Below are 12,236 nucleotides of genomic sequence, written 5' to 3' on the forward strand. Positions count from 1 at the left end.
CAGGTCAGCAGCCTGTGAGGTTGAGTGTCGGTGTAATAATAATAATAATAATAATAATAATAATAATAATGTTGTTGTTGTTTTCTCTCTGTTCCAGGATTTATGCTGGAACCAGACCAGGAGAATAGACCAGACATTTACCAAGTTTCCTACTTTGCCTTTAAGTTTGCAGGGAAAGACTGTCCAGTGCCAAATCTCTGTGTAAGTCACTGAGCACAGACTTTTTTAAAAGTCTAAACCTCATTTCAAACTCATCACATCACTTTTCCAATGACAACTGAAGATGAACGAGTGAAAACATAAAAGAGGAATGAGTTGTGAAATTATTAGTATGTTATAAATGATCCTTTTTTTACGGATGATCTATAATTATTACCATTGTTAACGTGAAATGTCTTTTATTTATCTACAATATAAATAATCCTGGTCATATTAATACCCACAATGCTCTGCTGCTCTGTCTGCAGAAGTCGATCATTCCCACGTCTCTGCCTGAGCCTCTAACAGCCAGTGAGGTCGCTGCCAAGAAAAGCATCACAAAAGCCAGGTACTTTGATTTCTCTGTCTCGTCGTGAACTGACTCTGACTCTGACACTGACCCTGACTCTGACTCTGACCCTGACCCTGACCCTGACTCTGACCCTGACCCTGACCCTGACCCTGACCCTGACTCTGACTCTGACTCTGACCCTGACCCTGACCCTGACTCTGACTCTGACTCTGACTCTGACTCTGACCCTGACTCTGACCCTGACCCTGACCCTGACCCTGACTCTGACCCTGACTCTGACCCTGACTCTGACCCTGACCCTGACTCTGACTCTGACTCTGACTCTGACTCTGACCCTGACTCTGACCCTGACCCTGACCCTGACTCTGACTCTGACTCTGACTCTGACCCTGACTCTGACCCTGACTCTGACCCTGACCCTGACTCTGACCCTGACTCTGACTCTGACGGAGACGGACTGACATAAAAACCTGCGACTGTCTCCAGGATCACGGAGTGTGTCGGACCGACGGAGACGTCCATCGCTCCTCGACAGAGGCCGAAGGCGGCCAACAGTAACGTGCTGCCGCTCGCCAACGCCGTCACCCCCGTGAAGATGAGCGTGCCTTCAGCGCCGCTCAGCAACGGACAGAAAGGTCAGCCTTTATTTCTGTGTTAGTGAGGAACATCTTCATCATCTTCATCATCATCGTCATAATAATGCATTTTATTTATAAGTGCCTTTTTGACACATCCAACAAAGATTTAAGAAAATATGACCTTCTGTGTTTTTCACCTGAGGTCTGTACGTTCTGACGTCTCTGTGATGATGATGATGATGATGATGATGATGATGATGATTCTGTGTGGTCTCAGCTCCGCCCCCGGGCTCAGTGCAGCCACAGTCGCAGCTGCAGCTGCAGCCTGGCAGTCAGCAGCACCGTGTCCTGCAGCAGCTTCAGCCTGGAGATCTGCGTCTGCAGCAGCTACAACATCAACAAGCCGTGCAGCAGCATCAGCATCAGCATCAGCATCAGCAGCAGCAGCAGCAGCAGCAGCAGCAGCAGCAGCAGCATGCTAATGCACAGCATCTGCACTACCTGCAGGTACATCATCGTTATTATTATATATCACAATACCACAGGGAGTCTCTAGATCTGTGTCCTTTTATATTGGAAATGTATAATAATTATTCTTATCATTGTTCTATAGTTTTACAGCCTTAAAGAGCAGAGTGAGCGCTTTACGATGTGATCATGTGACGTAGATATCAGAGATTTAAAGTGATGTAGATTTTATTAACTGCTTAAAGTCAGTGTTTTCTTGTTAGACCAGATTCATGACAGGATTTTTGCTGAAAAACTACAGAAGATGCCAAAAATAATAATATGAATAATAATGACCCATTTCCAATTGAAATGACGCAGATCTAAACCTTATTCATGTGAACCTGCTAAGGTTTATGTATATATTTTACTAAAGAATAACATCTTACATACACAGATGAAGTTGATATTTATTTATCACACAGACTGATTTTTCTGTTAAAATACAATTTTTAAGTTTAACAGGAAAAAATAGTCCGAAATGTTAAATTATGAACAAATCTGCTTCTTTCGTGATGTTTGTGTTTCCTGTGTTTTTGTCACTGCTGTAGACTGAATTCATTCTGTGTGTGACATTGTGAACGAGCTCAGCAGCGTTCACATGTTTAACATCTCTCTGACTCGTGTCCAGTACCAGCAGGCCGTGCAGCAGCAGCAGCAGCAGCAGCAGCAGCAGCAGCAGCAGCAGCAGATGATGATGATGATGCAGCCCATGTACCAGCAGCAGGTGGCTCAGGCTCAGGCTCAGGCTCAGGCTCAGGCTCAGGCTCAGGCTCAGGCTCAGGCCCAGTACGCAGCAATGGTGAGTTCCTCTGTCACAGGTCTGGACCTGGTACCAAACCCGTCTGTGCTGCTGATAAATAAACATCCACCAGAGGGAATTAGCTTCAAACTCAGAATCATGACAGGATCTGAAAACAGAAGATTTTTATCCAAAACTGCAATAAATAGATTGAGCACATGACGGTGAAACACATGGAGACGCAGCGTGAAACCACACGGAGCTGAAGATTTCCTTTTAATGTCACAACGGCCTCAAAGCGCTCGCTCCGCTCCAAACGCTGGCAGCTCGTCACGTCTCCTCTCGAAACGCCTCGCGTCGCTGCCAAACACGATTGGAAGCAGACGCTCAAAACTTCCTGCTGACTGCGTCCAAATATTCAGAAAACTGGTATTTACACAGCGACGGAATCAAACACACACACACACACAGGTCCTCCAAATGTGCGGCGCACACCGAACACACGCCATCTGTTTTATTTCAGAAGCAATCTGGTCTGAGCGAAGCCACGAGGGGATCGGACAGAGGGAGGAGCGGAGCAGTCGCATTGTGACATATGAAGCAGTTCAGACGGGGGGAGAGAGCGCCACCTACGTCTATTACTTAGTCCCAAGAAAACTAAGATCTGTTTCACAAGCACAAGTTTCTGTGTGAACTTGGACCTGCGGCTGAGTGACACCATGAGGAGAGCTTCATCTCAGCTGATCAGCTTCATGTTTTGAACTGGAAATAGGGAAAAAGAGATGATTCATTCAGATGAATAAAAGCACAACCCTGAGGATTCATCTCATGTTTCTCACTGGGTTCCCGTGATCTCTGCGTCACATGATCACGTCTTTATCTCACTGTTGGTGGACGTTTGTGAACCACACACACACTTTCTCTTAAACTGAGGCCACAGAAGTAGGTCGGCTCGGTGAAGCAGAACATGCTCCAGATTATTTTCATAACTTGGCCACAAACCAAAGTGACTGAGTGTGAATACTTCCTTTGTTTGAAGGAGCAAAGAAAGCAGAAAACATTCACATTTAAGAAGCTGAACATCGCTGCATGTGAACGCCTCCTCGTATCTAAAGCATCTTTAAAGTTGTTTTTGTTTGTTTGTTTGTTGTTTGACTGTCGCTCCCTCGCCCCCCCTCCTCCACCGTGTCCCCAGCTTTTTCCAAATCCAGAACTGGTTACTAACGACATTTCATCGCTGCGTTCGCCGCCGCCGCCGCCATTGTTTCACCATTGAAGACAAAAGTCCGTCCCTCATTCCCGTCCCCTCTTCTCCCTCTCTTCCTCTCCTAACAGCTGCACCAGTACCACCAAGCTTTTGTCCACCAACAACAACAACAACAACAGCAGCAGCAGCAGCAGCTCCATCATCATCAGCAGCAGCAGCTTCAGCAGCAGCAGCAGCAGCAGCTTCATCATCATCATCAGCAGCAGCAGCAACAGCAGCAGCTTCATCAGCAGCAGCAGCAGCAGCAGCCGCCTCTCCCCTACATGTCCTCCCCTCTTGAGTTCCAGATTCCCCTCGGCTCTTATAACACGACCACACCCTCTGCCGGACCTGGGCCTGGATCTAGAGCAGGTTGTGGTCTCTCACCTGTGGATCCTTCACACACTAACAGCAGGTACCGTCTGTCCTCGGTGAACTCACTGTTGTTTGTGTGAATGCTGGATTTATTGGTTGTGAAGGTCTGACTCCGCCTCAGTGGGTGGCGCTGTATCCACTCAGTTTCCTGTTGACCTTTAAGGTGTTCTCGTCTCGTTGTGTCTGTACCTGCTGCAGTTTAGACGTCGTCTCCTCTTTACTTCAGGGTCACAGACCGGGGAGGACATGTTGGACAAGTCTGACTCCACTCTGACCAAGTGTTTCCATGCAGGAGTAATCAGACTATGTTAGTCCAAGTGTTTCCATGCAGGAGTAATCAGACTATGTTAGTCTGACTAAGTGTTTCCATGCAGGAGTAATCAGACTATGTTAGTCTGACTAAGTGTTTCCATGCAGGAGTAATCAGACTATGTTAGTCTGACTAAGTGTTTCCATGCAGGAGTAATCAGACTATGTTAGTGTGTCTAAGTGTTTCCATGCAGGAGTAATCAGACTATGTTAGTCTAAGTGTTTCCATGCAGGAGTAATCAGACTATGTTAGTCTGACTAAGTGTTTCCATGCAGGAATAATCAGACTATGTTAGTCTGACTAAGTGTTTCCATGCAGGAGTAATCAGACTATGTTAGTCTGACCAAGTGTTTCCATGCAGGAGTAATCAGACTATGTTAGTGTGTCTAAGTGTTTCCATGCAGGAGTAATCAGACTATGTTAGTCTGACTAAGTGTTTCCATGCAGGAGTAATCAGACTATGTTAGTCTGACTAAGTGTTTCCATGCAGGAGTAATCAGACTATGTTAGTCTAAGTGTTTCCATGCAGGAGTAATCAGACTATGTTAGTGTGTCTAAGTGTTTCCATGCAGGAGTAATCAGACTATGTTAGTCTAAGTGTTTCCATGCAGGAGTAATCAGACTATGTTAGTCTGACCAAGTGTTTCCATGCAGGAGTAATCAGACTATGTTAGTCTAAGTGTTTCCATGCAGGAGTAATCAGACTATGTTAGTCTAAGTGTTTCCATGCAGGAGTAATCAGACTATGTTAGTCTGACCAAGTGTTTCCATGCAGGAGTAATCAGACTATGTTAGTGTGTCTAAGTGTTTCCATGCAGGAGTAATCAGACTATGTTAGTCTGACTAAGTGTTTCCATGCAGGAGTAATCAGACTATGTTAGTCTGACCAAGTGTTTCCATGCAGGAGTAATCAGACTATGTTAGTGTGTCTAAGTGTTTCCATGCAGGAGTAATCAGACTATGTTAGTCCAAGTGTTTCCATGCAGGAGTAATCAGACTATGTTAGTCTAAGTGTTTCCATGCAGGAGTAATCAGACTATGTTAGTCCAAGTGTTTCCATGCAGGAGTAATCAGACTATGTTAGTCCAAGTGTTTCCATGCAGGAGTAATCAGACTATGTTAGTCCAAGTGTTTCCATGCAGGAGTAATCAGACTATGTTAGTCTAAGTGTTTCCATGCAGGAGTAATCAGACTATGTTAGTGTGTCTAAGTGTTTCCATGCAGGAGTAATCAGACTATGTTAGTCCAAGTGTTTCCATGCAGGAGTATAATCTACGTATAATCTAAGTATATCTACAGTATAATCTCATGTACTGTGACCTGTGTTTGCTCCGCTGGCTCTCTGCAGTAGACTCCCCCTGCTGGCCTCAGACGGGATGACTCCTCCCTCTCAGAGCTGCACCGTCAGTCACCCCCCCGACATGTCGGGCTGGAACCCGTTTGGAGAAGACAACTTCTCCAAGCTGACGGAGGAGGAGCTGATCGACCGCGAGTTTGACCTGCTCAGAGCGAGTGAGTGAGCGCTGACCTTCACTGTTAAAGGGGAGGAGCCAATCAAAGGTTCCATCTTGGACTAATAACAATATTCTTCTCCAGAACTTTATTTTGTTCACAATAAAAACACATTTATGATTCAAAATGAATCTATAAATAAATAACACGTGCGTGTGGGAGAGTGAGTGGATTACAGTCGTCTGTCTCACAGTGAGATAAAGACTTGATCATGTGACATAGCTATCATAGGGTCTCAGCAGCAGGGGGCGCTCACAGCATAGTCAGTGTGGACCATGTGTGTCACGGCCTCGTGCAGCCACAACAACCCAGAACTTTCCCTTTAACTGCTTTCTGTTTTTAAAAGAACAAGCGTCGATGACGTCTCACTGGGCGTCTCTGTGGGCGTCTCCGTGGGCGTCTCTGTGGGCGTCTCCGTGGGCGTCTCCGTGGGCGTCTCTGTTGACCTCTCTGTGATCTTCTCCTTGCAGATAAACCGGTGGAGAGAACAGCGAGCGTGGAAACGGAGCGACTACAGCCCGCCCTCGTCGCCACTAAGCCCCTCCCACCCGAGGATCTGTTTGGCTCAGTCCCGTTCGTGTCCAGCGCAGGCAAGTCTTAGAGGAGTCTGTCCCTGAGGACCCGACACTGTGGAGCCGCCTCTGTCCTCTCAGACCAATGATGTGTCCATTAGCTTGTCTCGTGTTATCAAAGGTGCTTTTGTTCACTCTTCATCTGTTTTTACACATTTTTATAAATCATTCAGCAGCAAAAATCCTCGTCAGTACGAATCCTTTCAAATAAATGAAAGAAATGTTGCTGCTGGTGCTACACTGAAGGTACTGATCCAGTCGAAGTCATCACAACTAGTACTTTTCCTCTCACTGCTGCTGCTGCCGATATCAAGAATTCACTCAGAATATGAATATTATGAATATTTTAAATGTTTGACTAAACAAAGACTAAAGTACTGATCACTGGTACTAGTTCATTTAAACGTGTATTCATCACAATTTTGTCTCAACAAAGACTAAAGTAGTGAACAGACGTTTTCAGCTGCTTCTGGTTCTGGTTCTGGTTCTGGTTCTAACTGCTGGTACCAGGATTCATTTAAATACACGTTTGAGGAAATCGAGGCTTATTTTTCACATTTTTGTCACAAAGTCGTGAGAAAGATTGTCAGGAACATGAAGTCAGACACTTTTCTTTATTATTAATAATAATTAACATTCAAACACTTTATGCAAATCAGCAGCTCGACCGTGTTTGAAGTGATGAACGTGTGAATCTTCTAAAACAAACACACTTTTCTTTTGTCCGTTTAATCCTCGCCAAATTTCTAACAAAAACTAATGTACACTTCCTGTCCCCTCCCATCAGCCTTCAAAGCTCCGCCCCCTAAAACCCTGGAGCTCTTGTTTTTGTGACATTACAACATTTTATAACACTTTTGTAAAAAAAAAAAAAAAAATCAAAAATCAATCTTTCATACAAACAAACTCCATGTGAGGTTAAAGGGAGAGTTCAGGCACCGGCGCCCCCTGCTGCTGAGTCTCTGATCTCTGTCACATGATCACGTCTTTATCTGAGAGACAGAAACCCAAGTTTGGAAACTCACTCACTCACTCACACACTCACACACTCACTGCTGCCTCCATCACTAAGTTCAAACGTCTTATTTTGTCAAATTCAGCTTTTAAAATATTCCGACTCAAATCAGTGACACAAAGTGACCACACGAGGCAGCAGAGGAGCAGCTAAAATCACTGATTCTCTCTCTGAGGTTTGGTGTGTGAGATAAAGACATGATCATGTGACGTAAATATCGTAGAAACTTAAACTAACGTAGATTTTATTCACTGAGGCTAAAATCATCTTTTTAAAACGTGAACTGTCTGAACTTTGACCCTCGTGAAAACGCAGTGATGATGCAGCAATAAACTCTGTGCCTCTTCCTGCTCGTCACTCTTTTGATAATCACATTAGAGATTATATTTAATCCACGCTGTGGTGAACTCATCTCGCAGGTTTAAAGATGCAATATAACATTTTTATTCATTTTTAATTTCAATGGAGACAAAATTCAGTTTCAATCAAAGCAAAACCAAAAAAATCAGTTTTAAGTTTTATTTCGCTCTCTTTTTTTGTCGTTTTGAGGCTGGAATGAAAAAAAGTCAACATTTTTGGAACAGCCTTTTTTTGTTTTTACTGTGTGTGTGTGTGTGTGTGTGTGTGTGTGTGTCAGGATGTTTGATGAAGTCACTGCCAGCACACGCGTGTGTGTATTTAAATGCATTTAAATAAACACACACACGCGTGTGTGTGTTTATTTAAATGCATTTAAAAGCATTTCATGAACATTTCTCCCACTTTTGAAAGTGCCTTCATGTCACTTCTTGTTTTTCACCAACAAACTCTTGACTTTTACCCAGTTTTTATAGAATTGTCTTCATCACAAATGTGACTTGTGTTATTAGGTGCCTGCAGCCACAAGGCATTCTAGTGAGAACTCTATAGAGTTCTCACTAGAATGCATTGTGCTGCGAGCACATCTTGTAATCCTGCGCGTTTATTCTGTTTGACAATCCTCTTCCGCCAAAAGTTTGGCGCGCTACTCCTCCCGCAGCTTTGAGAAACCCCCAACACAAGTTATATCAAAATGTGCGCCCTGACCGGGAATGGTGTGCTATGACTTTTCTAAGATTTTCATATAACCATTGGGATAATATTTACAAAAAACTGAACAAAAATTAACATTGAAGTGGATGGGAGACCGAAAAAAACCAAGCCCGCTTTGGAGCATCACAGTGTCGTCATACTTTAACGTAGAAACGTGGTTGGAAGTTCAAACGGGTCACAAGACTTGGGACTTTTCTGACCTAAGTCGACATTTTGATACATGTTACGGTTTTTGAACTATCGCAGTTTAAGTTTTGTACTTTTTTTCAAAGCTTTCTGATTTTATAATGGGTGTGTGTGTGGTCGTTAGGTGTGAGCTAGAGTGACACACTCTAGCAAGATCCAGCAAAATAATCAGAAAAACTTCTAAACAAACTCCTCTCCTGCCCACAATTTCCAACCTACAGAGACAATTTTTACATCAAAATGTTGCCATGGTTGTCGTCTAACCCTGTGTGTGTTTGTCATGTTCATATGACTTGTAGTTTTTCTTAAAATCACCTCAAAGCACAGAGAACTCTGGTCACAGTCTCAATTCACTCCCATGTTAAAATGTCTGCTTTGGAGTTGTGGAAAATCAAGATGAGGGTGATTTTAAAACTGTGATTTCTCTGTCAATTCACGCCCGTTTGTCACAAATTTTGAGATGGGAGCTGCTGAAAGCCTCCTGGCGCTCACAAACCAAAAATTTTATCTCTATCATCAACCGTTCTTGAGATATGACAACTTTAAAACATGCTGTTTTCTCTGTGAGAATGGGAAACAGAGGGGATTGTGAATCTCTCTCTCTCCGTCTCCTGTCACTCCAGCAGTTTGCCCCGCCCCCTCCTCTGCCGGCCCTGATTACACACACCTGCTGACAATTAAGCCATGTGGACTATAAAAACTCCCTGTTCCCCTGTTTCAGTGCCAGTGTGTTTTCGTCCATGCCTGATCACCATAGCGCCTCGTCACAGCCCCAGAATCCTCAAGTTTTTGATCCTCTTGGTGAGCGATGCTTTATTTTGTAAGTTTTCTTATCATAGCCTGTTAGCTGATACCTTAGTTAAGATTTATAGCTTTTGTTTTCCTCCTTGGGAGAGATTTTTTGTTTGTTAATTTTCACAGCCTTTTAGGAACTCCAATCACTAGGCTTGTGACTTACCTTTTATTAGTTAGATCCAATCATTTAGATTGCGTTTTGTTTTTTATCTCATTCTTAGTTGGTTAAGGATCGCCAATCATTAGGTTTGTGCTTTTGAGTTAGCTTTTGTTTTGAAGTGTTTAGAGCCGTGTTTTCCTCCGTTTGGAGAGTTTTCTGTTTAAGTTTTACATGATAACCTTAGTCCGAGTATGTTTCCTCTTCGGAGTGATTTTTTTGTTCCGCGTTTATAGTTCCACAACGTTTCTCTTGTAGAGCGTTGCGCTCGCAATTTGTTATAGGTTTTCATAGCCACGCTTTTGTTTTTCCTCAGTAAAGAGGACCTGCCTTGAGAATTGTTTACGAGTGCCAATAAAGACAATTAAAAGGCCTCTGCGTCTGAGTCCTCTCTGATCCGTCTTGTTATCTCCTCTAAAACTTGGTGTTTTTAAAGGGTGAGTCCACCAAAATACCACTCTGTCTAAATGCTTTTAAAGGTTCAATCCACATTTTTAGATTTTATAACGCAGGTGTTCGGAAGGGGGAGGGGGCATCAGGGAGTGGGAGGGGTTTATGAGTTATTCTCTTTCAAAGGGTGATTCCACCAAAATACCACTCAATCCTTTACCAGCACAAGTCCTGCACGCGAAGACACATGCTGCAAGAACTGCAGGCACACTCGAAATTTCGGCACGGAATTGCGGAAATCTAGTTATTGTTGGTCTGACACGTGTGTGTGTGTGTGTGTGTGTGTGATGGCACATTCTTGGGATTAAATAGCGTTGAAGGGAAGTGATGACATCATCGTCAGAATGTTTGATATTGAACTCACTCTCACACCAAAGGGCTGTTTGTTGCTGTTAATTCATTCATTACATGCAGACATGTTAAAGGGACAGTTCAGGGCTTTTATTAGTGCGGTCGTGTGAGGCCACACACACACACACACACACACACACACACACACACAAGGTAAGTTGAGATCACTTCCTGTTTCCGCTCACGTCAAACGTCTCTTCATCTCACTTTAAACGTCTTTTGTTTTTCTTTCTGTCATGTAGTGAGGCGGCCATTTTAGTCCGAAACATCTTGTTCATGTGTTCTGGTTGTGGTTCTGGTTCTGGTGGATGTAAAAACCATTCAAGCCAAAAACAGAGAGACGAGCGAGTAGAGACTTGAAGTTTGATTTCTTATTTTCTTTGTTTGAAATAAAAACCGTGAGGTCTGTTTACATCTGTGCTTCTTCTGCTTCCTCTTCCTCATGTGTTTGTGCTGAGTCATCACATCTGTAGATGTTAGAGCTTCTGCCACTCAACAGCGCCACCTATAGATCCATACGTTCTTCTTCTCCTCCACTTCCTGTTTCCTGTATGAAAACTGTGAGTGTCAATGTTTTTTTTTCTTTACTGAGAAATAAAAGGAAAACATTAAAAATCTGTTTTCACTTTGGTTCATTTTTTTTATCACAAGGTTCAGAAAAGTTTGAATGTTTCCACCTTTGACCTTTGACCCCACGAGCAAGATGTTTCCTGATGTAAACATGGCCGTCTTTAAGTCAGCGTTCTGTCCTCCAATCACAAACACGTTTAGTTATTTTTTATTTATTAAAGGGCTTTTTCAGGGTTAAGGGGTTAGGGAATGCATAAAGTCAATGACGTGTCCTCACTAAGATATAAAAACGTGTGTGTGTGTGTGTGTTTGAGATTAACATAAACGTGTGAAACATTTAATTTTTAACGTTTTTTTTCTCTTTCAAACTTATTTTAGAGACTTTTAATAAAGTTCACATTAATTCATGCTTTCATCTGTTTAATCTCCTATTTAAGTCTGTCCAGAAACTCCTTAAATTTACTCTTAACTTTTTATTTGGACAAAGCTTTATTTTGAAGCATTCATTCATTCATTCACGTTTATTTTTAAAGAGAGTTGTTGTCGGGCAGAGGAGACGATAAAGACACTCAGTATTTGTGGGTGAATGAAGGAGTGAGAGGGTGAGACATTTTTTACTGTTGAAACAAGAACAAAGATCTAATATTTACCATCAAAATGGATTAGATTCAGTTAAAGCGGTTCACACGTTCACAAGATCTTACAATGACATTAAACTTCATTTGCTCACTGGAATCCCCTTTATATTAATGTTTGTTAAAAACATGTTTAATAACGCTGAAGATGTGAAGGTGAATGAATGAATTCATATACAATACGGTCAAATGTTTTAGTGAATAAATGAGTGAGATAAAAGTTAATAAACATCTTTGATCATGTTTGTCTGAAGGTCAAAGGTCAGAATATTAGCTTAATTTATTTACATAAGAATACATTTCAATGATATAGAAACAGGAAATTCACTGATTCATCAATTCAGCTACTTCATAAAAATCTGCTGAGTCGTGGTTTTAAAATCCTTAAACGTGATTTCCTTTTATTATTATTTTCTAATCTGGATAAAATTTTACTGTGAAAATCAGTTAAAAAAATTGATGTTATGTTCTTAATTTTTTTTTCTTAATTAATTATTGAATATAACTTTTTAATGACATAAATAGAAGAAATGAATGAATGAATTTGGTTATTAAATGTTAAAACAGGAAAAGCTGCTCAGGTTGTTTGGTCACATGACGTCGTTTTTGTTTAAGTCTTTATCTCAGTAAATCGAGCGTTGGCTGATGTTTCA

At 42.3% G+C, this 12,236-nt stretch overlaps 1 protein-coding gene across 3 annotated transcripts in view; it reads left to right on the top strand.

The window, feature by feature from the left end:
• bmp2k (BMP2 inducible kinase) overlaps window positions 1–12,236 on the top strand; it is a 37,443-nt gene that overhangs the window by 22,802 nt on the left and 2,405 nt on the right. For 2 of the 3 annotated variants that reach the window (XM_058637013.1, XM_058637012.1), the window contains exons 9-16: window positions 98–201; window positions 468–547; window positions 998–1,146; window positions 1,367–1,596; window positions 2,228–2,398; window positions 3,674–3,999; window positions 5,618–5,781; window positions 6,252–6,371. In XM_058637013.1, coding sequence (XP_058492996.1) covers window positions 98–201; window positions 468–547; window positions 998–1,146; window positions 1,367–1,596; window positions 2,228–2,398; window positions 3,674–3,999; window positions 5,618–5,781; window positions 6,252–6,371 — 1,344 coding nt within the window. The remainder of the gene's footprint in view (window positions 1–97; window positions 202–467; window positions 548–997; window positions 1,147–1,366; window positions 1,597–2,227; window positions 2,399–3,673; window positions 4,000–5,617; window positions 5,782–6,251; window positions 6,372–12,236) is intronic. The other variant, XM_058637014.1, reaches the window with a different exon arrangement.

The sequence above is a fragment of the Solea solea genome, chromosome 8 (assembly GCF_958295425.1).
Source record: "Solea solea chromosome 8, fSolSol10.1, whole genome shotgun sequence".
NCBI classification, from domain to species: Eukaryota; Metazoa; Chordata; class Actinopteri; order Pleuronectiformes; family Soleidae; genus Solea; species Solea solea.